Source organism: Lacerta agilis, chromosome 1 (assembly GCF_009819535.1).
Source record: "Lacerta agilis isolate rLacAgi1 chromosome 1, rLacAgi1.pri, whole genome shotgun sequence".
Lineage (NCBI taxonomy): Eukaryota > Metazoa > Chordata > Lepidosauria > Squamata > Lacertidae > Lacerta > Lacerta agilis.
In genome coordinates, this window is record NC_046312.1 from 42,979,061 (window position 1) to 43,006,961 (window position 27,901).

Consider the following 27,901-nt stretch of genomic DNA (forward strand, 5'->3'; position numbering starts at 1 on the left):
TCTCAGCCTCATTGATTTACTGGTAGTCTAAAGGAAAGCAGAGAAATATGTTTAGCACCAGCTTGACAGCGCTGTGGAAACAACGGTTCCATTAAGTTCATTGGGTGACCTCAGGGTGACCACAGGGTTGTGACAAGGATGAAATAGAGTGGTGGAACCATGTACAGTGGTATCTGGGTTTGCATACGTTTTGGATTAGAAACATTAGTGCGTGTCCCAGTTTGCAACTTTTTTTTTTGGATTACAACCCTTTTTTTTTTTTTGATTGTGAACAAATTTTGGGGGGAGGGCCCATTGGCAAAAGCACACCTTGGGTTACAACCTGTTTTGGTTTACAAACAGACCTGTGGAATGGATTATGGTTGTAAATCAAGGTACCACTGTATGCCACTTTTGAGTGCCTCAGCAGAAAGGCAGGATATAAATGTAACAAACAAACTAAATAAGCAAATGTACTGTTGTCTATTCCAACCAGTACACCACCTAGTGGAGAAAACCAGCCATAATGCCCACTTCTGTAGCAGACCACAAAACCACATCATACACCACACAAGAACTCCTGTGCTACATACAGAATTGCAACCTGCCCCTCCTAACCTCACTGGACAGTGTCAACCCAGAAGCTATCACCCAGCAAAATGGTCCAGACAGGCCCATCCACCACTGCTACCTTCTCCAGGGACTTGTTGCAGCAGCTCCAAATGAGAATCATTCAACACCGCAGGAAACACCTGTGTCCACATCCTACCTGCAACTGCATGTTGGAAATAAATAGCAGATTTGCTTCTCAAATAAGTAAGTTTGGCTGTGCCACAGATAAAAGATAAACTCTTCTTTTTCAAGGAAAATGTTGTCCCATCAAATGCTTTCATGGTTTCAGTGGTGCAGAGTGCCTTCCATCAGCTTCAGTTGGTGACCCAGCTATACCCTTTTTTGTCTATGCTCTGGTAACTTTTGCAATATTTTATACAAGGGGCTACTTTTGAAGACAGTTCAGACACTATAGATGCAGAATTCAGTGGCCAGGTCGCTCACCAGGGGAAGATGGTCTGCGCACAGAACACCAATTCTGGCCTGACTACACTGGCTACCAGATAGCTTCCGGGCCCAATTCAAAGTGCTGGATTTGACCTAAGAAGCCTTATGCAGCTCAGGACTCAAATGCCTCAGGGTCTGCCTTTCTACATATGAACCAACCCAGATGTTAAGATTTGATATGATAGTAACTCTTAAGTTTGGGTCATAATTTACAATTGCCAGTTTCATACTTGAAAACAAACTACATATTAAGTTGTACCAACTTTTGAAAGGATTACAAGTTACACACACACTTTTTAGAATGATCCAAGAACAGTTGGTGAGTGGCAGACGAAGATGGTGGAATATGCGGAAATGGCAAAACTGACCGGCAGGGTCAGAAACCAGGAGGACTCGAGGTTTCAAAGAGACTGGAGTAAATTTTTGGAGTACTCAAGATTGAACAGAGGAAGTTTAAAGACACTTGTAGGATTGGAATAAACCTTTGACATAGGCTAACATTTTTATTGTGAACTGCGCGACAAGAATGGATAAGAAAACCTGCTGACGTGGGGGAGGGGAGTAATAGCTCGGCAGAGCTTTGTTTAAAATGTATTGTATTTTGATGTTGAATTGGCTGTAATTTGGTATATTTTGAAAATAATAAAAATTTATTATTAAAAAAAAATAAAGTAATGCTAGCAAAGAAAAAAAAACTACACCTCTGAAATATTCCCAACAGCCAATACAATTTTTATTGTAAAAATAAAGCAGCTGTATCTTCAGCATAATTCTCTACTGTAGAGAGAATATTGTAACCCTGAGGAAAGTGCCCCAAAGTTTCCACACCACAGTTTAAGAAGCACTAGCAGATGCCGACGCACCCATTTGTAGCAGCACATTAAATGGTATGCAAAATGTATACATTAATGGTTAGCCTCCCCTTACTTTATAGGATGCTCCTAATTACAATGCTGTCTGCATGGTGCGTACATGTTGTGAAAGCAATAATGCAAGAAAATTTATGTCTCCGATATCACGCGCCCCAACAAGGTTTCTAGGTTAGGCTTTTACTGCCACAAGTGGGGTTTTGTGTTAGTCCTCCAATATGTGCTTCAAAAGTACAAAATCTCGTGCAAAGGCTGCTTGCACGCTGCCCTCCAGCCTTACGTGCTCGGCAGCCCTAACAACTTCATTTAAGATAGTTCCCCCGAACTGCCCCATCCCACAAATAACCGTAGCTGTAGGTCTCACATACTCGTGACCTACAGCCATCCCATCTACATTGTCGCCGTGCCTGCACTTAATCTCAGCCTCTCCTCCTCCCCACGCACTGGAGAGCCAGGCACCGCCCGTCCACCTCTCAGTACTCACAGGTCGTACCCTCCTCACTCCGCTGCGTAGCCCAGGCCCATCGCCCAGCAAGATGGGCTGGCCAGGGCCCCCTCCCTCCGCCTCTGCCGCCGCCTTCCCCGGTGCCGCCTACTCCGGACACATCCCGACCCGAAAGAGACCCGCGCCACAAAGCAGGAAGTGGCCCATCGATTCAGCCAATCGGAAAGCCCAAACCGTACGCGCCTTTGCATTCTGGGCAGAGTAGTTTTCGTGCCTCACAGAACCCGACTCGGCGGCGCTGTTTCCGACCGGAAACGACTCTTGCGAGAGAAAATTGTGGCCACGGCCATGGGGAGCGGGGCATTTCGGGAGTTGTAGTTTTGCTCGCGGAGGCGGCGGAACTTGGGCACTTTCTATTGAATTCGATTGGAGTTGCTTCCAGATGGCTATGCGTGGGAGCAGGTTGTAAGGCATGGATTCTTAGTTGGGACGCAGTTCACAGTGAGAGGTCTTTCTAAGCTCCCTGAAATGTAGCCATATACAGGAATTGCTGTTGTTCAGTCGTTCAGTCGTGTCCGACTCTTCATGACCAGAGCACGCCAGGCACGCCTATCCTTCACTGCCTCTCGCAGTTTGGCCAAACTCATGTTAGTAGCTTCGAGAACACTGTCCAACCATCTCATCCTCTGTCGTCCCCTTCTCCTTGTGCCCTCCATCTTTCCCAACATCAGAGTCTTTTCCAGGGAGTCTTCTCATGAGGTGGCCAAAGTACAGGAATTAGACATTATGTACAGGAATTAGACATACAGGAATTAGACATTATGATTACTACTAAGAAGCCTGTCTTGGAGACGAAGCTTGTCATCCCCGATAATTGAGCTATTAAACATAAACTCAGCTGAATTAAAAAAAAAAACCTGCGTGCGCAGACAAACCTGAAAGCTAACGCACAAATCTTTATTTAGAGAGAGAAAGTTATAACGATTTGCTACTGCCCTTCCAGCCAGTACATGGGACTTTAAGGAGATTTCTTTATTCCTTGCTTAAGTCTGTTTATGATCACATTGTTATGTTCAGAGAAGAATCTGGAAAATCCAGCTATGTCGATCATAGAGGTAGACACACCTAAACTTAGATTAGCCTATATATCGAAAAGCAAGGACGTCTCTGACCCGATGCAACGATTCCCACCGGCTTTGGCACTTTGAATCAATAACCAACTAACGGAGAGGAAAAGAAAGTGCCAGCAAAAAAAAACCCCAACAACTTACTACTCTCTAGGTGAACAGCCGTTTTAGTCTTTGGCAGCAAAATAAAGTGTCTTGTGACACCTGAGAGATCAACAAAGTTGTTATAGCATAAGTGTTTGCGGATTACTGTGCATTGCGTTAGATGCAAGAAGTGTTACCCAGAGTTATAGGTACAAGTTTAGGAGGGGAGGTTATACCGGTAGCAAGTGAGGTCAGACGGAAACGGAATGCAGAAAACCAAACAGTGATTATTGGTGTTCTGGAAAGCGAAAGGAGGACGCGAAGTTTGACAGTCACTAGCTTTCGCCAATAACTCGAAGCGGAAGCGACTAGTGCAATCCTGAGTGGGGGTTGCGGAGGAGGCGGGTGTTGTTGTCAAGGAGGGAGGAGGCGACACCTCGGCGGTCCAGGAGGAACTGGAGGGCGGAGGCTGTGAGGAAGTAGCCCGGGTGGGGCTTGGCGAAGCGAAGGGGCCCCCGCAGACTCGAGGCAGCGGAGCGGCCTGTGGCGGAAAGGCCCGAGCTCCCGGGTGCGGGGCTGGTCGACTCCGAAGCCGTGTGAGTGAGCCTCGAAAGGGAAAGCAAGGAGGGGAAAGCGGGGGGGGGGGGGGGAGAATCCGGGGATGGGGAGAAACAGGCTCGCTGAGTACGTGTGAATGAGTGCAGCAGCGTGAAGGGAAGGTGCGAGTGCGGGGTCGGCTCGGAGGGGAGCGAAAGGGGAGGTCGGGCGAGGTCGGGGTGCCGGAGGGAGGTGGGGCGCTCGAGGTGTCCGGGAAAGGAAGGGGCCGGGTGGGCGTCTCTCGGCTCCATACATATATACAGGGTATACATATATCTATATACAGTATAATTGTCGGCTGGGCTGGAGGCTGAACCTGGAACTGCGGCGAGTGACCCAGGAATGCGGGCGGATGAGGAGCCCTGCGGAAGGAAGGAAGGAAGGAGAGAGGGAGAGGCGGATAGTGCAGGAAGCGGCGAGGAGGGAGGGAGAGGCAGAAGCGCCGCTCTCGCTTCCCCGGGAGCGGAGGGACCTCGGCGGGCGAAGCTGCTCTGCCGCCTCTTCCCGGCTTCCGGGGTGCCTGCCTGGGACTGGCCTCCCTTCCAGGCCCCGCTCGGTCTGGGGAGTTAGGGTGGGATTCGTGAAGGAATGTGGCCAACTGGCTTCCTCTCCCCAGAGCTGTCCTATATTTCATGCCATATCATTACTGCATAAGGTGTGAATCCTTTTTCTGAGCACTTAAGGGAGAACTTTTGTTTTGGGGCGTTAACTTTTGTTTTGGGGCATTCCCATGCAGAGGGTACATAAAACAAGTGAGTAGGCATTTCAGAGTAATAGTAGTAGCTGGTTTATGGAAAACAGAGTTTAAGGCATACTTTTATCCTTCCCAGTATACTCCTCAATTGAAAGTTCACTCAGGAGTCAGTGTTGTTGAGGGCACCTGCTAAGGTCCACACCAAAGCAGGGTCTGCTGGTCTTTTTCCTCCTTGCTCTTACTGATTTTTTATATGCCCTCTCTAAGACATGCCATTTGTTTAAAACACACGACTTCTCCAAAAGAATCCTGGGAACTGTGGTATGTACACAGTCCAAGAGTATGGTCAAGGGCAAGGAGAGCAGCTTCCACTCATTCTCTAATTCAGGGCAGTGGTCCACATTAGCCCAAGAAGCAGAAGGCAAATGATTGGGCAGTGTGAGAGTGGCTGGAGGAAAAGCTAGCAAAGGATATATTGTCCAAATCTGAACCCAACACTAGGTTGAAAGCCTTTACATCCTCATAATGTTGAGAACATGATATAACTTGAATCTTTGGTAAGGTACATGAAGTAGATTATGCAATATCGACCTATTCATCTTATTTCCAATAATACATTTCTGCCTATGCTTTCTACTCTTTTGCTATTTCCTGTTCCTCTATTCTCCCATATGGCTCCCCATTTCCCCTTCTACTTGATCTTTTCTAATCTCTCCCACTTCTTTTTTCCCACTCTTCACCCCATGTCTTTTGTACATAGAGATAACTATTAACTATTATATGTAAACATGCTCCTTCCTCCCTTGAATGCACAGCCCTATGCAGCAACTTCTGATCAAAGAGCAGTCTGTCCTCATACTCTACCCATTCAGTACAATTATAAACTATTCCAGGCTGTGTTGGCTATTCTCCATCTGGTTCATAGTCCTTCTGAGGACTACCGTATATTTGCCATCAGCTTTGGTATCTCATGCAGCAGCCAAGCTGTTAGTGAAATATAGAGCAAGCACAGCTTTTTCAGAACCCTACAAAAGTTGCTTGCAGGAATCCCTGGTAATCACAGTTTCCAGGGATCAGCCGGAAATTACAAGGCTGCCATAAGCTTGCCTTCTTGTATGACTGGAGGTCTTGTTCACACATAGTACTGGTCTCTCTTGCGACCATACACATTTATCTCCTTAAGAGTTATGGTAGTCTGCAGGCCTACGCATCCAGCACTATCAGCTTACTTTCATATGTTAACACCCCCACAACATTTGCCATTCCTGAGTTTTATTCCCTGTTCTTGTTTCTTAATGTAGTCATACTCTTAAGAATACTACAAATAGTACTCTATACATTTTTAACTTGGATGCATACACACTCAGTTCTGTTTCATCTTGACAATTAGGACTGGGATCCAAAGAGCCCCTTGTGAATGTTGAAGGCAACTTTATGCATGCATTGTAGCAATTTTCCTTTCTAGCCACAACCCTTCCATTGCATTGAGTGCCAAGCTGGAGAGTCTCCAGACTTTCAGGCTAAGTGTTTTGAGGGAAGGTAATGGGCTGAGGGGGAAAAGGGGAACTGAAAAGCTTCAGTGCATTCAGCCTTTAAGACGGAAGTTTAGAGAGGGAAAATGAACATCAGGAATAATTTGATGTTCCGTGGCGCTGATTGTCATATCCTATTTACAATTTTAATATGTACAAAATACTTCAGCCGTGAGGTCTGCCATGAGAATTGCATCAATGTTTCAACTAACCTAAATAACCTTTCTAATAACATTCTTTATATCTCACAATTGCTTCTATCATACACTTCAGAGTAAGTCACAAAGCAATAAAAGATGTTTACTCAGGAAGTGTTCTGTTTAAAGATAAAGGCTGTGATGCAAATCACTATGTTCACATCTTTCCAATCCCCCTTTGCACAGTGCATGCTACCGAAGTTGGTGCTCTTTTTCTTTCTGCACAGCAGTTGCTTGTGACTACGGAGTAACTTCTTAACAAAATTTGGGGAACTCAGGAGGGGATTAAAAGTGAGGTGAAAGGGTGCATTTATAAATTAAAATTGAGAGTTATTCCCCAGCAAGTAGAAGTACCCGGTACTTCTACTCAGGTGAGGAGCTGTTTCACTTCTGGCACCCTGAATATCAATACAAAAGATAGATCTTTAGCAGCAGAATGCTTGCTAATATCACATGGGGAATTCAATGCTGGGGATTTTAGTAATTCCAGCATTGGCTGTCTTCTAGCACTATTGCTCTCTTTCATTTTTGGGACCAAGAAGTTGAGAGAGAGCGCCTTACATCAACATGAAAGTATGCAGTCACTTGAGACAGATTTATAAAAGAAGTTTCCTCCCTAAGAAGAAGCCGATTTGTGGGGAATTAGTTGTTCCACTACTAATTGTATTTTGGATTGTATCTTGGGTTATGGAGACCTGTTTGCTCATGAAAGTTACTGTTATATTCAATGATCAAATCAAGTAACATACCGGTACTTGCCTTTGTATAAATGCAGTCTCCAGAACTGCTTCTGTAACTTGGGTCTTTGGGTCTTCTCTAAGGGAGGTGCAGGTATTTGGAGTTCCTTTGCTGTAGAATACATGAAAACTACCTGCAAGATAATGTTCATACCCGCACAGTCTTCTTTTCAAATTACAGTATCTTTGAATGTGACCACTCCTAAAGTTTTGAACAACAAAGCAGAAGCAAACTACAAAATGAAGTCAAACCTGTCGTTGCTTTTCAAAAAAATATTCTGGGAAGGGTAGTTTGAAAGCTGTGGAGGTTTTGATTTGTAGTGTAGATAGTAGATACTGCTGTTACTTAACTCCTAAGTAGTATTTAGGCTGTTTTCAAGTGTTAAACAAGCAAAGCAATCAACATGCTGTTCCTGTGCTATCTGGAAGAGCAGCAATAACACTATTGTCCTTGTAGCATATTTAGGAAGCTGATAAAAAAGGAAGGAAGAGATGTTGAGTGGTGTCTTTGTTTTCACGTTTATGTATTTTTTAGTCAGTGTAAAGTAATAGGGAAATAACTTCTCTGCTGCAAAATAGTACTAGAGATACCACAAATGTTGTTGGTAGCTAATGTGTTGCAAAATTCTTGGATCCTTCAGGCTTCTGATGAGATTTAATGTGCAACTTAAAAAAATCTCTGTTTGTGATATACTGCTAAATATTCCTGATGCTCTTCTTAGTTAAATTTGTATTGTTCAAGTCCCAGGCCATGTCAAATACATGCGGCAAGAGGTGGGGAACCTCCTCCAACCATTGTGAGCCATGTTGACAGATTGGTGGGTCTTCCCACTTGTCAAATCACTTGATGTCACCCTTTTGAAAAAATCTGAGTCATGAGAGCATAATGTGACAAAAAGTTTATTTTAAAAACGTTTAACATTCAATAGTCAACATGCCCAGACAACTTATCAGGAGAGCTAAGAGAAGCTAGGAAGAAATGATAGATTGTGAGGAAGAATGTAAAGGTAAAGATGGAGAATGGAATCTTTTGTGTGAGGTTCAGAGGATGGGAGTGGAATGGTTTAAACTTTAAAGGGAAGAGCTGTGACAAAATGCTGTGGGCAGTGCACTACATGAAAATTAGCCAAATTTTAATTGATGTTATTGACCCATTAAAATTGCCCGCCCCCTGGAAGTAATATGCTAGGTATGGGTGGACATTTTCAGAGGAACCTATTGCTTCTGAGGAAGATATGACATTGTTACTGAATTATTATTACTGTGGTCATTTTGTTTGTTGCGCTGTGGTCTAAACCACTGAGCCTCTTGGGCTTGCCAATCGAAAGGTTGGGGGTTCGAATCCGCATGATGGGGTGAGCTCCCATTGTTCTGTCCCAGCTTCTGCCAGCCTAGCAGTTCAAAAGCACACCAGTGCAAGTAGATAAATAGGTACTGCTGCGACGGGAAGGAAAAATGGCATTTCCATGCGCTCTGGCACTTGTCACGGTGTTCTGTTGCACCAGAAGCGGTTTGGTCATGCTGGCCACATGACCAGGAAAGCTGTCTGTGGACAAACACCGGCTCAAGCCTGAAGGTGAGATGAGCACCGCAACCCCATAGTCGCCTTTGACTGGACTTAACCATCCAGGGGTCCTTTACCTTACCTTTTACCTTATTGTTGAAAGTTGTGATTGTGGCAACTTTTTAGGGAGGCCATAATGCTTTCTCTATGGGAAGTGCTAATGTAATTTTTTATATTCTGATTTTATTCCCTGTTGGTATTTTTCTCTCTCAAGAACTAGAGGACCCTAAATCAACAAAAGTATATCTTCTGAATAAGATACTAACTGAAAAAGATAGCATTGCACAAAGGAATAGAAGTTCATTTTTTAGGATTACGGCAACAAAATTCAGCTTTAAATTGTTTAGCAATTATAATGATTCGTAAGAGGAAAAAAGGGAGCGGGGTGTTTTTTGTTGAAGTCTTAGCAACACAGTGCTAAAAATCCAGGGAAAACACAGGGTGTTTTAAGAGCTGAAATCACTGTTGCCAGCAAACCTCAAATTCCTAAGATAGTAAACAACTGAGGCAGAGTAACAATAATTAATGACTCCAAGGTGGAAGAACAAACTTGATTTTTGTTTGTGGTGGAAATTAGGAAACACCTTTTCTGCATTTGGGTAATTATGTCATTCTGCCTCTGCACACTCCATATTCTACATTCCCTCCCAGATTCACCCATGTAGGTTAACATAGCAATTTTGCCTCCTGTGCTTTCATTTCGACAGAAATGAAACCATCTAAAACAGTTAAATATTTGCCTTCCTCGATTTTGCTCTCTTGGACTAGACTAGAGCAAAACATCTAGAGGGCTCAGAATTACAGGGGCTAAAAGTGAGGAGCAAAGAGTTAGGGAGTGTTAAGATGTGGATGAGGCAGGGGCTTTACAGCCTGCCATTTTCTTTGTTTGGTCCCAGCTGCTGCACTTGGTATATGATTCCAGGAACAATGTGTTTTGCTTTGGGGTGAATGGGTTACACTTGTCATCTGTGTCTTGCCTGATTCCAGCTACTGTATTATCGTTATCTTTCTGATCAGGTCACCGAAAAATGGGGCTGGGCTAAACTTGGTCTTTTCTCATTCCTTCATTTAAATGTCTGACTCACCGAGGTGCCAGTGTGAATGGACACTGCTTTTACTAAATTATACCTTTTAAGCAATCAACATATCTCTAATAGGGGCTATTTATTTATGGCTTTTCCCTATATATTCCAGTCATTGATTGATATTGAAATTTTAAATTGTGTGTTCCTTGTCTTGAGACCTGAGAATTGAGCTGAATGTAAATATACAGTAATAGGAACTGTGTTACCACATATTTAGAGCACTTGTATCATTTGACATTTATTAGAATTCTGCTTGTAAATAATGTATTCTTTGTTACAGAGGAAATACCATTGTTTGTGTATAGTCAGAGATCAGAAAATAAGTGTTAATCATGGCTGAGCTGTCGCCTGATGAAATTCAACTGAGAGCCCATCAAGTTACCGATGAGGTAATTACATTAGATTATTCTATGGCTTGTGTAGTGGAAAGTAGACCTCATATTAAGGAAAGCTATTTAGGATGCATGAAGCCCTATCATAGTAAATGAGATTTGCTGTCCAAAATGGTTTCTGTACCACTGAAGAAAAAATATCTCTTATTACTTCAAGCTTTTAATTTAGAAAACAAAAATACTGTTTTCAGAATATTGCTATTTGAAATGAGCAATATAACCTAGTAGGATCTATTCAGATTCAGGAATATAACATCATGCTCAGTTACATGAAACTCTGTATATAGTGTGATTACTAAATGTCTTTATAAGTCCATATGGCTGAAAATAAATCTCTTTTTTGTTTTAGTCTTTGGAAAGCACAAGGAGAATACTTGGCATGGCCATTGAGGTAAGGAAAAGCTTTTGCGGGAGTGAGGGATGAAGAACAACAAATTGAATTTTTGAGAGCAGTTCATTCCTGCAGTTCTGTCACCAGCTGTTGCTATTTTTAAAGCATGTGGGTGCCATTATGAGGCATGTGCAGATGATGACTATGAGTGGAACAGCTTTGCAACTTTAAATATTTGCATTGCTGCTATATTTAGGGTTCAAATTTAAAATTAATTAGCTGTCAGATACTTGCATCTGAATTGCTCATCTTCTGCAAGATTCTGAACATGCTTTTATCACAAAAATGGACTTCCTTGAGGTTTACATGGTACTAATGCAAATATTGTACTCTTCACTAGAAACTATGTAGAAAGGCCTGTTGTAGTCCAAACTTGTGTCCAATTCTAGCATTAGATTTTGCTGGTTTTGTATTTCCTATCATATTTTTTTCTTCCTTACAGTCCCAAGATACAGGAATCAAAACCCTCACCATGCTAGATGAACAAGGGGGTGAGTTTTGCATGTGTAATGACAGATAGATATAGATAGAGTGAGTGATGGCTCTTACATTGGCTTGCTCAATATGATCTTTGTTGGTTTCAGCCTGGAATACAAAACATAGCGTAAGACTGCTACTAAACTAGAAAGATGAAAACAAGCTGTTTATATTATGCTGTGATTCAACCGTTTCTTCAAGAGCTGGATCAGAATAAGTTTGTTTGATAGTATTATGGCTTGGGTTATCTAAAATATATTGCGTGCAGCATGCAGTATTTTTTTACTTCAGTTTTGAGACCTGAGGCACATGAATTTTGTTTGTTTGTTTACCTGCCCTTCAACTTAAGATCCCAGGGTGGGTTGCAACATTAAAACACAACATTAAAAACAGTTTAAAACAAATTACAATAATAAAAAATAAGGTGCGTTCTAAAAGTATGCACCTCAAGTGTCAAAAGCCAGGGTAAATAGGTGTGTCTTCAGCATCCTCTGGAAGCTGTATATTGAAGGTGCCAGATGCTCCTCTGGAGAGGAAGTTCCACAGCTTAGGGGCCTCCACAGAGAATGCCCTCTCTTGCTCCCCCACCCCAAACCTCTGAGGGTGCAGGAACTACTAAGAGGGCCTCCTCTGCTGAACTCAGCATCCAAGAGTGTCTGTAGGGAAGAAGGCGGTCTTTCAGATACTTGGGGCCTGAGTCCACCCAGGTGTGGATACTGGTATGATTTGCTTGCATATCACTGGTATTCAAAAAAGTTTCTTTTGCAACTCCAAAGTTGCTTTTTAATGCATTTTCTCGGGTGTTGTTGTTTTTTAAAGAAGCATTTTGAACACAAACCATTAAAGTTCTCATCTGAAGATCAAGCATCTTGCAGCATTTAAGTTCTCTAAAATTCCTTTTTCTTTATACTTTTCTTAGAACAGTTAACCCGTATAGAAGAAGGAATGGACCAGATAAACAAAGACATGAAAGAAGCTGAGAAGAACTTGACAGAGCTCAACAAGTGTTGTGGTCTCTGTGTCTGTCCTTGCAATAGGTCAGTTAAAGGCAGGTTGATGAATTCCAGTATTCAAGGGGGGGGGGAATTGAGGCCATTGAGAAATGCTCAGAAGATCAAGATTGGGAGGTTTTTTAAAAAAAAACTGGTGTGCTTTAGACTATTTCCCCAAGTTTAAGTGAAAGTTCTAAATTTTTTAGTAGTACAAATTCCTTGAACCTGATTATGTGTAAGGGCAAAAGAATAAAGTAACAATAAAAGCTTGGATAACCTTCTTAGTTACCATTATTGAATGTTTTGCATATATATTGCTCAGTGCCAGTATTGTTTGTTATTGTTAAAATAATACCTGGTTGGTATGGTTAAGGTACAGATTTCACACACACACAGTAGGTTGACTAGAAGCGAGGAGTATTTGGAAATGCTTTGAGAACTTGGCAGGCAGGAGTACAATATACATTCTAAATACCTGTTTCTTCTTCCCTTTGCTATCACATTCTAACTCCTTTTTCCTGGAGAGTGCTTAGCTGGTTTGAGGGCTTTTGTGATAGTTCTAAATATTCTTATTTTGACGTATGTACATTGGAGAGATCTATTTCAGTTTGCTTAAGTAGAAGAGCGACAATATAACCTAGTAATTTTGGGATGGTCTGGCCTTAACACAAGTAGTGAATACAGCACTCACAGAATTAAGTTTCAGTACTAACCCCACTTACAAGGAAGTGACCCCCATTGAATTTAGTAGGTCATTCTTCTGAGTAGGATTGCAGTCTTAATCGTTTTTTTCCTTCTCCCTGTGTTAGGGTTAAGCTGCTCCCCCCCCCCCAACACAAACATAATCTCAGCTGTACTTTGGAAATAGTTTGTTTGCTAACAACTATTTATCTGTTTGCTGGTCTTACTGCTCACTCTTTTCTCATTCTCTCTCCTAACCACCCCACTTTTCCTTGCTTAATAAAATGAAGATTTAGCAGCAGAGGTTGGATTCGCTTAACTGGTCAAAGTGGACTTTAGAAAAAGGTCAATCTTATGAAGCAGCCTGTACTGTTAACCAGCTGCCTGAAGGTGATGTTCTAACTGGGTGCATATATGCATGTGCATGCTGTCTTAACACGCAAGCTATTTTGTGATGGTCCATAGTTGTGTTTGTATCTGTGCTATGCCGCTTATAGATTGTGTTTAAACTACTTGTTCCGGCCTCATAAACCTGAAATAGCCTTCTAGGATGATACTATTGGTTGATATCTGGTTGTAAATCTATTGGATTTTGTTTCAGGAAAATTGGTGGATTGTATACAATGGGGAAAACGTTGGAGGAATATTGTGAAATGACACTAAAAGCTAACATTGGGGGTTTTCTAGTCACCGTTAGCTCACATAAAGTTTCAAAACTGCATTTGTTTTTAGAAATTATTTCCCATATATCTATACCAGGGACGGGGAACCTATAGCTCTCCAGATATGTTGGACTCCAGCTCCTGCCATGCTTGAGTGCTGACTGAGACTCATGGGAGTTGGGAGTCGAATAACATCTGGAGGACCACAGATTCCCAATCCCTCATGTATACCATTCCATGAATCATTATCTTGCATACAACTTGTTAAAAACTCTAGTGATGATTTGAATTTGGTCATACAATAAAGTAGTACCTCGTTGTGAGTCCACGCCATTTAGCGTCCATTTCGTGGAACGTCCGTGACAAACCCGGAAGTACCGGAACTGGTTACTTCCAGGTTTGCCACATGCACAGAAGCGCTAGATTGCGCTTTGCGCATGCGCAGAAGCACAAAACCGCTCATGTGCAGAACTGCACTTTGTCAAGCATCTCTTTCATCGAGCGTCCGGGGCTTCGGAACAGATCCCGGACTCAAAACAAGGTAGCACTGTATTAGAATTATGAACTACTGATACACCATTCATCTGTTCCAAAAATATAATGCTGGGAGATTATACATTATTTCTTCTTAAACATGCATTGTAGTCCTATATCTTAGACTGTAATTTGGTTGATTTTCTTTAACATAGCAGCCATTAGTGGCAACAATAAGGCTGAGGAGTAAGAAAACAGCTCGGATACCAAAGCAGTCCGAGATTTAAATATAACATACGAACTTTAGAAAAACAAAATTGTTGTGTTTATTTTTGTATAAGATTGCTTCCAGTGTGAAATTATATGTCACTTGCTATATGGTGCACACACAAAGCTCAGTGCAAATGTAAAGAATGTGTATTTGAAAACATGAACACACATCAGGAAGTCAGGATTGGTGGGTCTCCCTGTGGAATACATCTTCTGTGGCAAACCTGGGGCTGTTACTCTGTCATGTATGAAACAGTCCTTTTTATTACTTGTTATTTTGCACATTAGGTTTGTTAAAACTTTGTATCTTTGATCTAATAATGTGCTGTCTGGCTTTTCTTGTAGAACAAAGAACTTTGAGACTAGCAGAGCTTACAAGACAACTTGGGGTGATGGTATAGAGAATGATCATGTAGTGTCTAAACAACCAGGGCGTGTTACAAACAATCTGCAACAGAATTCGGGAGGAACAACAACTGGAGGCTACATAAAACGGTAAGATACTTCTCCTGCCCACTCCTGAATATTTATAGGACTAAATGCTTCTTTCTCTGCAATAGTAGTGACTGCATTTTGAAAAGCTTGAGGACAAACCTTTGGACCTGGTCCACACAATCAAATCTTTGCTTCATTAGTCAGGATATACATAAGCTCCATGTAGTTGCACACAGCTGCTGTGTTCCCGATTCACTTTTCCCTTTGTGTGAGTGGGGGAAACAAGCCAAGAAGCCATAGCTAACCACAGCATCTCACTACTTTTGAAGCAGGAACTATGGTTAATGGATTCCAAACAATTCAGAATATGAAGTCATGTTTTAAAGTTGACTTATGAATCCTGGCTTGACCGGAAGCCATTAATCACCCAATTTATAACTAGAAGCTGTGGATTCCATTTTTGGAATCTTTTCTACTTTGCACCACGGGGCTTTCCACAGGTTCACAGAGCTTCTGATTTGATCATTCAAACATGGCTATTCTGTGTAATTCATGAGATCGTTCTGAGACGCTTCTAGTAGATCTATAGTGTCTCTAGGTGATTATATCTGATTCAGTTTTTAAAGCAATCTTGCATAGAAACCTCTATAGCAGAAAATTCTTCTGACAACTTGGGATGTGTTAACATTCAGGAGAAAGGAACTTGGGATTTCTCAATGTTGGTTTCCCTTGATACTTTCAACAGGGTAATAAATGATGCCAGAGAAGATGAAATGGAGGAAAACCTAACTCAAGTTGGAAACATATTGGGGAACCTGAAAAATATGGCCGTGGAGATGGGCAACACAATTGATACACAAAACCAGCAGATAGATCAGATAAACATTAAGGTAAGAAACAAAGAATTCAAACATTGATGTTGGTAAATCTACTGCCACTAAACAGTTAACTGAATAGGAAGGTTTAGCTGCTTTTGGAAAACACTCTGGCGTAGTTTGGTTGGACTTCCTTGAAGCAGGGTGTGCCATATATGGAGAGTGGTCCCAGGATTGTCTCCCATCATGGGTTTGCTGTTCTTAACATACAACAGTTCATGGGGAAGGAAGTTGGCTCAGATACACAAGACCCAACCCCGTTAGGTCTTAATTGATGAAAATGAGTGCATTGAATTTTGCTCTTCTAGAGCACTTCTAGAAGCCAGCTTAAATCCTAAACTGCTGGTGTAATAGTCAGCCAGTGGCCAATTCACCCAGGGTCCAAAGCATTCCTTCCAGTACTTTAAGCATATCTTCGTTGGTAGGTGGTATTTGCTCTAAATTCTGAATGAGTTGCAGGAGTGAGAGGCTCTTCTGCTCAGATGGCTTCAAGTACCACTTAACTACTGACTCACCATAATATCAAACTTATTCTGAGCCAGCTCCTGAAGAAATGGTTGAATCACAGTATGATATAGTTTGTTTTCATCTTTCTAGTTTAGTAGCAGTCTTATGCTGTATTTTGTATTCCAGGCTGAAACCAACAAAGAACGTATTGAGCAAGCCAATGTAAGAGCCAAAAAACTCATTGAAAACTAGCAGCCTTCTTCCAATTCTTTATCCAACTGAAGACGTCCATTTTAGTCTACAAACCTCAATTTCCAAAGAAGAAAGATGGCAGGATTCAGAAGAGGGAACAAAGCAGGACATGCATCATATGGCTTCTTTTGTTGCTTGTATACAGACTTAGTTTGAGAATCCAGGAAAATAGCACAACAGAGACTTGGCTTTCTTACTCTTTTTAATATATCCTCAGGGTTTCGTTTTCTGGCTTCAAATATTTCCATGGTACCTTCTCCCCCTTTTACAGTAGGATAGTAGAGTGAGGCAACTGAGCAAAGGCATTATGCATTCAGTGAATGTCATTACCTCACTCAATATTTCATGTCATCACTAAAATGGTGGATGAGTAATTTTCATGAACTTTGTCTTTAAGCTGACCTTAGTTTACCAAACACCTAGATTTCATGGTCAAACCATACATGATGGGGTGGGGTGGGGGTGCATTTTATATTCTTATAATTGGAATATTTGGTTCAGCAACTACTACTTTTGAGAATGGGGCTTTAAAACACATCATTGTTGACATTCAAGATATAGGAGAGAAGTACATTTTCTGAGCCATAGCAATTCTTATTTGGATACCAAGGGGATGAGTAGTCCAGCTACACAAAAAAAAAACCCTAGTTGGACATGGGACTCTCACAAAACTTTTAGGAGTTTATCCCCCATTTTATTTCGGAGACTGGGTGTTTGCCACCAACCCTACTAGTTATTGCTCTACTCAGAGATCCTTTATGGTGGCCAGAAGGACGTAGGGGAGGTGAAAGTGTTTACACAGCACCTAATGATCAACTCAGGATTCCAAGCGAAACACTTCCAGGTGAAGAGCTCTGTTGCAAATTATTGTATGAGTTGTCAGAAAACATCTTTTCCTTTTCCTTTTTTTGAGAAATGCTGCATATTCTTTGGACGCTGGTGCTGCTGCAAAGAGATTTTGATCTGCAAAATGTTCCATCAAAACGCAACGTTTGGAAAGTTATGCAGAGCTTAAGGTTGAGTGAAAACTATTTTGTAATGCTGTTTCCTAAATAAATTCATCCTTCCCTACACAAACTATGAATCTAGTTGTGTACCAAAAAGCCGACATCTGGATAGCAGCATCTTGAGATATTTATTCAGAGCAAAACACTTACAGGATTTCTAGAAATACATCCAAAGCAGGGCACAATCTAGTTGTTACAGTGAGTTCGCATCCGCTGTGGCTTGATAAAACTCAGTTCTTTAAATTGTTTTTAATTGACTACAGTTGTGTGCTCACCTGGTTTTCTTCAGCAACTCATTACAAAATAAGAGTTGTGTCATCTTTTAGTTGGAACCATATGCGTGTTCAAGCTTCAAACCTGTACTGAAATATGTTAAAGACTGAAGTCAGTATTGAAACATACAGGTAGCTTTGTTTGATCTTTCTTATCATGAGACTGAACTTGTGTTTATTTTACAAACTTTAAAGCTGTGGCTTGGCTGTAGGTTATGCCTGCTCTACAAATTGTGATCCCTCAAGCTTGAATGTACACCATCAACTATGTGTTGTGCCTTGCTAGGCCCTTGTGAACTAAGCTTTTTGTGTAAGCCTGAAGCAGGTAGCAAAGCTTGGAGCCCATGAGGAACTGCCATTCATGACTTCTAGACTACATTCAATTTGATGGGATGCAAGTTGTGCAGGCCTTCTGTAGTGAGTGCTTAGCATATAACCTTCAGTTCATTTCTGTTTCAGGATGAAGGTGCTTGATTTAGCTTTCTTATAGGACTGGTTCAATGAAAAATGTTACAGTTCCAAGGATTCTCAAGAACGTTTTAGTTCACTTTTCTAATTAAGAGATCACCAAACCGCATTGGAATCATTTTTTTTTTCTAAAGAGAAATGGACTTAGTGCTTTGTGCTGTTGTATATGTTTACGCTGAATATTTTTTTATCATATGTAAAAATTATAAATTGATCATAATTTGAGGGTGGAGCGGTTCCCAACCCTTCCATAGAAGAAGAAAAATAGTTCATGTAGACAGTTTCTGAGTGCTTTTTCTTTCTAAAAAGACTGCCCAGTAAATAGCAGTGCCTTTTGGTGGTTGCTGCAGTAGTCTTTTAAGTCTTGCCAGTCAAGAGCTTAAAACAAATTGGCTCATTGTATTGTCACTTCCCATAGATGACAAGAGGATACCTCATTTTTCTACCACTCTGCATATCAATTCCAACTGAGCCATAATTTTTATTGAGACAAAGCTCAGTCTTCCATGTAACCTGTCAACAAGGGCGAGGTGGTAATTCTAGCTGTGTAGGGTAGAAACTGCGCACATCACTGTCAGTTTGTTTACTCGTATTAGTACTAGTGAAACATACAATCCTCAAAGCTGGAAATGGCAGTTTGCACACTAAACCTTACTAGTATATGGAAATAAAATGGTGAACATTCAAGTGCTATAATAACACACTGTTAATTTCAGATTTACCAGGCTACCATCACAGATAAAGTAAAAATGTGGCTGTCTAATGCACATGTGTTCACTAGCCACTGTGGAAACTCTACAGCAGTGTGAAAAAGTACTTGAATGTGGATAGCATAATTTCTTGTGTTATAACTGAAACTTTGAATTCTTAAATAGCTTTTAACTGCATAGTGCTCTACATCAAACTATACCTTATTTTTTGCTTTCTAGATTGCCCATTTTATGCTGTAATTAAGCAAACGCCTCACGTTTACTTGCTGGACTGAATAAATTAACTTATGGTTGCCTGCATTGCCTGTCTCTTTCAAAAAAACATGTAGTGCTGACTAGCATTGAAAATCGAACTTAGTACGTACTACCTTGTTGCCTACTTTAGAGAATAAGCTACAAGTGATTTTCTCATCTGAGTACTCATCAAAACTGACTTCCACTGAATGCTTTTTTCGCTGCGGTGGCGGCAGCAGCAACCTTTTCTAAAAACAACCTATATTTTATGTGGCAGAAGAGGAAGTATAGATGCCTTCTTCAAGTATCAAGAGAAACTCAAGCCTCAGATATTCTCCTTTCCATATATTTGTGTCAAGTAGCATAACCCCTGAAGTTTGTCATGTTTCTGGGAAATTTCTAAGAATTTAGTGTCATACTGGCTATGTGCAATTCTTTAGTTTTGTGGGGGTGGCTTAATCTTGCCAGAACTCTCCCAAGTAGCTGTTCTCCCCAAAATGGAACAGTTGATCCATGTAGTCTTGTTTAGTAAAATCTTTTCTCCTGCATACTTGTTTGATCCCTACTCCTCACTGGCTAGTAGAAGATAAACATGGTGGGGGAAGGGGGAGAATATACACTTAATGTGCATAAAGGATCTCAAATCAGGTTTTCTTAGCATTGCATAATAAGCGTGAGTGGCAAGGCACCTGATAAGGTTAGCCTTAACAAATACATCTGCCCAACTCTGCACTCAAATTTTGGTACATAGGATAAGAGCACACATCGTCTGATTTTGCAGTCATTTTATATCACTTTCTAGATCTTTACAACTATATGAGGTAGGTTAGCTGAGAGTTAGTGACTGACCCAAGGTAGGAAACAAAAACAATCAGTTAACTGAGCTTAACACGTGAAACAGCACGTTCTCAGAGTACCTTTGCAAGACCACTTAGGTTTTCAAATGGCAACTTCCAAGTCACATGCATCTCCCTGAAATTTAGTCTCAACATATTTTTTTTATTATTACATGGAACTGTATATGGAAGAACTGGAGGTGGGAAGCAAGAGTATAGGTTTCCAAGGGAAATTCTTTACACAGCCTTTAAACTCAAAACTATCAACTCCTTCCCCAGCAATTAAATTCAAGTTACAAAACAAAGACTATATGTTGTTCCTTCAATCACACCCAAAGCAGCCACCAGTAGCGACAGGCAGGCATACTGATCTTGACAGCCACACACTATATAGAAAGATGAATTATACTGTACTGCTTTTTTCCTAGGTATTTTATTTTAAATAGTTTATAAGGAGCAATTATTTTACAGGAACAATTTTAGCTGTGCATATTATTCTTTACTATTCAGATTACATGATGTGAATTTATATATTAACTGAAGTTTGTCAAAGGGTGCCAAAAAGCTTAAGACAGTTGTGGATGCAATATGTTTTTAATAAAAATATACAAGTTATTCAAGAAAGTTGCATATCTTAGGTCCTCCTGGGTGCTTTGTATAAGGCAGTAATAAGGTGATCATCCCCTTTAAGCAGTTGAGTTTGCTCCTGCCACGAACACAGAGTGCAAAGATGTCAGCTCCCTCCCCCCTCAAATACAGTGTAGACATGATCCTGTATTTCATTCATTTAGCATGCTCAGGTGAACTAGAGGGCACTTCATCAAATGGAAGACAAGCCATTCAAGGGGAGGTGAGCATGGGATGAAGCTAGGACAACTATTTTTGATTAGACATATTGAGCTACTATCAACCCAATTACTTGTGCTTTAAAATGTACATGATTTTTATTTTTTAAAAAGATCAGTCTCCTCTACACTATAAAACATTTAATGCAAAGAGATGACTTTGCATTCTAGAGTTAATCCTGTTACAGAACCTCGGTGTACTCCTTGGCCAATGTTCCCCTTAGTGTTATCTCCATGTACTCCTTATTTTATGTAAGGCTGCCAACATCTGTAATAAAACCTCTGCAGCCCAAGTGAGTTGTACAACATTTTTCTTCTTAAAACAATGATCCCTGAAGATGGAGAATCATATAAGCAGAAGTGCCTTGTTAGCTGCAAAGGTGTAAAGCATAACGTACAAGATAGTTTCACCAATTCCTGGTTTCACTTTGTGGCCTTAAAAACAACATATTCAACCACTTCAAAGTTCTCTTGCAGTTAAAGCCTTGAATTTCCTTCTCCTGAAAAGACTTAGCAGCATATAAGCTACGTGCATCACACCTCTTGTCTCTCCTTCATGAAATAAGACCGATAGCAATCCATCAGGCAAATTTTTTCTTCGTAGCTGTGAATCTCTCCATGTACTTAAAAAAAGAAGATGATAAAATTAGGAGTTTGGGTGGAATAAATGCAAGATAAATGAGAGATTCTCAAGAATGTTTCCTATCCAGCAGTTTCTTATACTGAACCAATTCAAGATCATGGGTTGTAGCAATTGTTCATCCAAAATCAGAGCAGGCCAACTGATACTAATTGACATGACTAATTGGTCTCTTAACTTCAGTTGGGTCTACTCAGAAAAATAACTGACGCTAGCTACAAACTCATGTTCTGCGATGGACAAATGAATTAGAAAATTTAAAAGTAAAATAGTATAAGTAATTGATTGAAACAACTCTCTACAAATTCAGAACAGAATTGTAATATTCCTAACTGAATGTAACTGTACAATGCTACTATCTGACAGAAGTCTTGGAAGTAGGAGAGACTAGGATTCAAGGAGGGACAAGGCACTAGTCAAACATTTCCCCCGATTTCATTCACCAATGGAAGCCTTATTTTCCCCATGCCTATTGGTTTACAGCAGGGTGAGGGAGGGGAGAGAATAGTACAGACCTTGTCATATCCATCCAATTCTCGAAGTTTCTTGATTTCAAAGAGATTGCCCTCTACAGCAAGCAGAGAGATCTGAGAATCGCTGAGAATACTCTGAGGAAGCATGCTTAGTTCTAAACAGTTTTCTTCCAGACGCAAGACCTTGAGGCGTGGACAGTAAGATATCTGTGAGGAGATCTGGGAAATCTATCGTGCATCAAACAGGGAAAGGGAAAAAAGTTATTGCTCTGCCACTGCTAAGTTGGAGCATTCAGGACAGATAAAAGAAATCCTATCTTCATGCAGCTCATAGTTAAAACTATGGAACTTGCTCCCACAGTAGGCAGTGATAGCCACTAACTTGGGTCACTTTAAGAGAGGATTGGACAAATTCATGGAGGATAAAGCTATCAATGGCTATTAGTCATGATTACTATGCTCAGCCTCAATAGTCAGAGGCAGGAATGCCCAAAATGCAGATACACAAAACTATTGGGGAATTGATTGGGTAGCTAGGATGGACTCACTACAGGAACTAGCACAGTTACAATTAAGCATTCCATCACTGAGTCAGTACTTAGTTATGAACATCACAGGGCCATGAATTTTGTAGTTCCCCATTTCTAAGGTATCTTTATATTACCAATGCTGAGGGGATGGGGCTTGATCTGAAAACATCTGATTGAACACGATGACTATGTTTGTCCATCCTGGCTAGCAGCAATTCAGTGCTTTGGTGCGATCTTGTTTTTAAAAAAAGTGTTACTAAAATTTCAATGCATTTTAAGACATGCATGCACAAAATTATGGTAACAGCACTGTCATTTCAGCTTGCACAATATGCAAAGTCAAGCCCTATAATACCAACCGAAAAACAACAACTCCATAACTTCAAGCAATCTATTTCCCCTATGGAACTGCCTCCAATGGGGTGAACCGTGTTGTACAAACAGCTTTGTGTCCTTCTCCCTTCTCTTTCCTGCACCATCTCCAAAAGCCTTTCTACAGAACATTGTGCACTATGCTCTCTGTGTATGCGGGGGGGGGGGGATCACCCAGGCTAGATTTCAGGTTACTTCCTCCCTCCCAATGTAGCTTCATCAAATATAGCATACAATACTCAATCAGTTCCTTTAACCCTCTAGAAAGGCTTTTTGGAGGCTACGGGGGAAAGGAGAGAGAAAACAGAAGGTTCAGCTACATGAGTTGTCTTCCACTTGTACAAAGATTGAATGCAACCTCATTGGTGCGCGAGCACTAAATCAGCACTAAGAATGTATTGTTCTAATGGAATGGAATTAAGACTAGTTGAAGAAAGACATGATGTTCAATGCATAAACGCTACAGTGTTCTTCTCAACAAATGGAAAATTATGTTACAAAATAGAGAATAACCTAGCAGGTTTTCCACAGGGGCAAACAAAACAAAAGGAATATGTTAAATTTTGCTTGCAGCTCTAAGATCCCCATTTCAGTAGAATTTTAAGTGATGCTTGTGCTTTGAGAAGCTCTTTCCTACTGAATGATATACAAAATCTAGTTTCCAGACCTGGTTTTGATTCAAGTTTAGTTCAATGGCCTGCAAATCCCCAACTGTATCTGGCACACTCTGGATCTGATTTCTGGAGAGATCCACCACATCTAGGTGACGAAGGCTGCAGAGCTGGACAGGTACAGTTCGGAGCTTGTTTCCAGAAAGACTCAGGGTCTTTAGTGCCGAAAGTTGTCCAAAGGCAGCTGGTAACTGTGTCAGCTGGTTGCTGTTCAGATGCAAAGCCTCTAATTTTTTCAGCTTGCACAGCTCTTCAGGTAATGCAGCTAGCAAATATATAAACAAATAAAATCAAGCTGTTCAGAGGAAAGAACAATTATAGTATAAAGGTCACTGTTGTGGAATAATACAGCACCCCATTGTGTTAGGATATAGTCAACATTTTATTTTACAATACATGAAGATATATAATGGATAAACTACAATTGTCTGAATTAGTGTGCAGGCTCTACCTTCTCTTTGGAACTCTAGCTGCTTGGGGGAAAAGAGAGGAGAGGTAGGGCATGGTTAAAGGCAATTTTTCAAGTTAAGTGTTTGGTTCACAAGTCACAAGCATTTCAATAAGGCGGAATAATTTTGAGTATCTTAGCAACCTGGAATTGCAATGGTGACAACTCTGTACTTGCAAGGTTTACAGCATCCTCTCCTAAGCTGCAAAGCTTTTAACCAATGTATTGAGTTATCTCTATTACTCCAAAAGAAATGATGGAATTAAACTTGTGGCAATGTAGGCTGCAACCCTAAATATATTTTTCCTGTCACTAAGTCCCACTGAATTTATTTTAGGAAGTTGATGAGTTATTTAAGAAGTCTTACTCAGCTTGTTGTGATTTAAAGCAAGGCTCCTCAACACAGAGAATTTCCCCATTAGTGGTGGTAGGACCTCAATCTTATTGTTCGACAAATCTATTGTTCTGAGGTTACTTGCAAGCTTCTGCAGATCTTCGGGAAACTGAAAAAGCAATTCAGAAATCATGTGAAAATTCCAGAATGATACAAATTGCATTAAGTATATGTGGGTAGGTAAGATAATAAAAGGTGCAGGCAAGGAGCTTTTTAGGTTCATAAGGTTGCAGGACAGAACTGCAAAACTATAAATGGTGTGAAAAGACTGGAGGGACAATTTAATTTGGGAATATCCTTCAAAATTGACAATTAAACTACATATTACACAAAATTTATGTAATTATTTATCACAGTATATCATGTCCACTATTCTAGGTAGCATAAGCAATGCAATATCTTATATGTTCCCATATAAGTGAGTAGCAATGGTCTAAAGTTGTAATCCAAAACACATTTACTGGGGAATAAGCCCCACTAAACCCAATAGCTTTTATTTTTATAGCTATTAGGTCCAGCCGTGTCCGACTCTGGGGTTGCAGCGCTCATCTTGCATTACTGGCCGAGGGAGCCGGCGTACAGCTTCCAGGTCATGTGGCCAGCATGACTAAGCCACTTCTGGCGAACTAGAGCAGCGCATGGAAATGCCGTTTACCTTCCCGCTGGAGCGGTACCTATTTATCTACTTGCACTTTGACGTGGTTTCGAACTGCTAGGTGGGCAGGAGCTGGGACCGAGCAATGGAAGTTCACCCCATCGCGGGGATTCGAACCGCCAACCTTCTGATCAGCAAGCCCTAGGCTCTGTGGTTTAACCCACAGCTCCACCCGCGTCACCTTATAGCTAGGATAAGATACATTAATTAGAACCCATTCAACTGACATGTCTATGCTTCTTATCCCACTAACCTATCAAAAATTGATTTCAAAAATTTAAAAACTCTTCAAAGCACAAATATTTCTCTGTCTCTTGCATTATGCAGTATAAAATCATTTGTGGCACATGTTTATGATATAGGTCTTTACCTCAGAAAGGCCTTTTCCCGTCAGCTGGAATACTCCCGTTTTCTGTGCTGTCTCCAAATGCGCTTTTAAGGCACTGTTTCCCATCCTCTTGCTCTTGTATCAGATACTAACAAAAGTCCAGCTGAGTCACTTTCATTCACACCACATTAGGCAACTTAAGTTTATGTTCTATTAAAAGGTAAATTTATAACACATATGATACAGGATTATCAAAGTCACTTTTTCCCAGCAGCGCAATCATCTTTACAAGAAAAGAAAGCACTCGGGCCTATTTCTCAGGGGATAAGAAATCAAGCGTAAGCTGATCATCATGACATAGAGGTTGAGCTGGACAGTTAACGAAAAAGAACTATATGGAAATATGGCCATATGAAGTACTTATGACAAAGATTTAGACAAAGACTGTAATAGTGGATGTGTTTTAAGCTGTACTGAAAACAATTTGTTTCCAGGTCAGCATGCTGATGCTCATAGTCCAGAAGATTAAGGCTACAATCCTACATGCACCTATCTGCGAGTAAATCCCACTGAACTCAATGGGACATATTTCTGAGTAGACATGCCCAGGTTTTTACTGTAATTTATTCAGCCTTGTAGAAAAAGCTCTACTAAGTAGGTTATGTAATCAGACAGGCAGGCCCATCCAGTAACAAGCTTTATAATGTTAAAAGCCACGAGAACTTATTTATAGTCTACCCTAGGCTCAGCATATGCAAACTAGGGAATAAGTCACATTCACAGGGGCTTACTTCTTGTGTATTAGATTTATTCATTGTTATTCACAAGAAAATGTCTCAAAGCTACTTACAAATCCATTAAGAACAAGACAGAATTGACAATTGTTTAAAAACAAGTACACAGTAAAAAAAAAACACAGCTTGGCTATAGCTCAGGTTATTGAGGAGAAATCTTAACCACAAATTCGGTTTCGGACAACATGTTAAGTCAAACTTTGGTTTAGCTAAGCAAAAAACGACTGGAGTAAAGTAGCTACAAACTCCTCTTCCAGAGCCTGTCTGCTTGCACAGTCCAGGTAAGTCATAGTTAGCTAACCCTGTCATGTGAATGGGGCCACAAAGAAATACCAGCAGTCACATAGGATGGTGGAAAGGTACTTGCACAACAGGTTCTAGCACATATCCCTCAACCAAGCTCACAAACTATTAAACTAATGAGCCAGCATAGAAAAATATTTCTTTGTAAACATAGTTTTGATATTTATTCCTGAAAATTCCAGATTATCAAGTGATGAGTAACACAGATTAATATATTCACATTCTTAAAGGATCAAAAGCATGGATGTTAGCAGAAGATACCACAAAATATTTAACCCCTCAATGGTTCCACTTTTTGCTTTCCTCAATCCCAACTACTCTACAGAATACTGTATTGTAAACAAAGGTTGCGGATATGAGCTCACATAATTGATTCAAGTTTAGGTTCCACAGCTATAGGAATCACAAAGGCCTTCCCAATGTCAACACTGTTTCTTTTCTGCACCACCCAAGTAATATGCATATAACAAAATCCTTATTCACTCAATAACAGTATTTAAACAATGTGTCTCAGTTCCCCTGAACCAGCTTTTGCCTGCTCTCCAAGCCGCCTCCTCACTCCTCTCAGTTGAAGCTTGGAAGAGAGGCTGTGGGTAGGTGAAGACAGTTCTGATCTAAATAAAGAGGACAAGATGAAACCCAGCTGCCCCATCTTCCTCCATCTCAGCTGGTGGAATTGAAAACAACAACACTCCGCTTAACTTTTCACTTCCACATATGGCTATCAAACAATATGCCATCTCTATCCAGCGAAGAGGCTGTATCCATCGCAGGCGATGCTCACAGTACGCCCACTGAAATTAATAGACATGACTAACACTAATTTCAATGGGTCTACTCCGAGTACTTGGATACAACCCAGGCGGACTCTGGGTGGGGTAGGGAAAACAGAGCAGCATATTTATCTAAGATGGGCGTTGTCCAAGTTGTCCTACGTTAGAGGAAAAGAGCCCAAGTTTATCTTTACTAAGAGAAGTCAGCCACACTGAATTCAATGCGACTAGGCTGCAAGCTTCAGTATACAGGCTTGGAGAGGCAACCATCGCATTCAAACAGGACTTACTTCCGAGTAAACACGCATTTCAAGTGGGCTGCCCAGATGTGGTGCCACACAGTTTAACTGAGTTTTTACTTCCCAGGTACAGCTACTTTTAGGTAAAGATGCACAGGCTATAAACGGTGGGATCTCATCCCTGCTGCCCTAGTCCGATTTCCCTCTGAAGAAGGAGGGCGGGAACCAGGGGCTTTCTCGGGAGAACGACCTAAGAGGTGAACAAGCACCTGAGTTTGTCTTACCTGTAACTACGGTCGCCGCCACTTCGCATCCTAGCAACAAGCACACGCAGTACAAGAAACGCCAGCCTCACTGTTTTTAATCCCCCGTGGCAAATCGCAAGCCCCGGATGACAGCAGAACCGGCCGCCTAACGTGAATAATGGCGAAGCCTCTGCCCGGAATAAGCTTTAGGTGGAGGTTCTCCGGGGGTGGACATTACCCACACGGCCGGGTTCACTTCCGCCAACAATCAACATGGCGGGAAAGGCCACGACGCCCGGGTGCCGTTGGGCTTCACAGGGTATCCCGCCTCGCCGCAGCCCGGTACC

At 41.1% G+C, this 27,901-nt stretch overlaps 3 protein-coding genes across 5 annotated transcripts in view; 1 reads left to right on the top strand and 2 right to left on the bottom strand.

Annotated features, from left to right (window-relative positions):
• ZNF106 (zinc finger protein 106) overlaps nt 1-2,493 on the bottom strand; it is a 39,638-nt gene extending 37,145 nt beyond the window's left edge. Inside the window, exon 1 of one of the 2 annotated variants that reach the window (XM_033145932.1) lies at nt 2,392-2,491. The gene's annotated coding sequence lies outside the window, so the exon portion shown is untranslated. Of the gene's footprint in view, nt 1-2,391 lie in introns of both variants that reach the window. The other variant, XM_033145940.1, reaches the window with a different exon arrangement.
• A 1,622-nt stretch (nt 2,494-4,115) lies between these two features.
• SNAP23 (synaptosome associated protein 23) lies at nt 4,116-18,550 on the top strand. The gene is made up of 8 exons (XM_033145952.1): nt 4,116-4,159; nt 10,250-10,358; nt 10,711-10,752; nt 11,195-11,243; nt 12,149-12,266; nt 14,654-14,803; nt 15,489-15,633; nt 16,252-18,550. The coding sequence occupies exons 2-8, from the start codon at nt 10,302-10,304 to the stop codon at nt 16,315-16,317; spliced, it is 627 nt and encodes a 208-aa protein (XP_033001843.1). The 5' UTR covers nt 4,116-4,159; nt 10,250-10,301; the 3' UTR covers nt 16,318-18,550.
• Nucleotides 18,551-20,419: 1,869 nt separating this feature from the next.
• On the bottom strand, nt 20,420-27,856 carry LRRC57 (leucine rich repeat containing 57). Of its 2 annotated transcripts, XM_033145970.1 has the most exons (6): nt 27,594-27,856; nt 25,243-25,348; nt 24,191-24,326; nt 23,372-23,640; nt 21,845-22,030; nt 20,420-21,312 (listed from the first exon to the last, which is right to left on the bottom strand). In XM_033145970.1, exons 2-6 carry the CDS (start codon nt 25,324-25,326, stop codon nt 21,271-21,273), a joined length of 717 nt encoding a protein of 238 aa, XP_033001861.1. In that variant the 5' UTR covers nt 25,327-25,348; nt 27,594-27,856; the 3' UTR covers nt 20,420-21,270. The 2 variants fall into 2 exon arrangements, with proteins under 2 accessions (XP_033001861.1, XP_033001852.1); XM_033145961.1 differs by lacking the exon at nt 27,594-27,856 and having other exon boundaries at nt 25,243-25,353.
• Nucleotides 27,857-27,901: the final 45 nt, after the last annotated feature.

Coding starts and splice junctions, on each gene's coding strand:
- SNAP23 (XM_033145952.1), top strand. CDS start 10,302: ATGGCTGAGCTGTCGCCTGATGAAATTCAACTGAGAGCCCATCAAGTT. Junction 10,753..11,194: donor TACTTGGCATGGCCATTGAG/GTAAGGAAAAGC, acceptor TCTTCCTTACAG/TCCCAAGATACAGGAATCAA. Junction 12,267..14,653: donor TGTGTCTGTCCTTGCAATAG/GTCAGTTAAAGG, acceptor CTTTTCTTGTAG/AACAAAGAACTTTGAGACTA.
- LRRC57 (XM_033145970.1), bottom strand. CDS start 25,326: ATGGGAAACAGTGCCTTAAAAGCGCATTTGGAGACAGCACAGAAAACG. Junction 24,327..25,242: donor CGGGAAAAGGCCTTTCTGAG/GTAAAGACCTAT, acceptor TTGCTTTTTCAG/TTTCCCGAAGATCTGCAGAA. Junction 22,031..23,371: donor TAAACTTGAATCAAAACCAG/GTCTGGAAACTA, acceptor GATGCACGATAG/ATTTCCCAGATCTCCTCACA.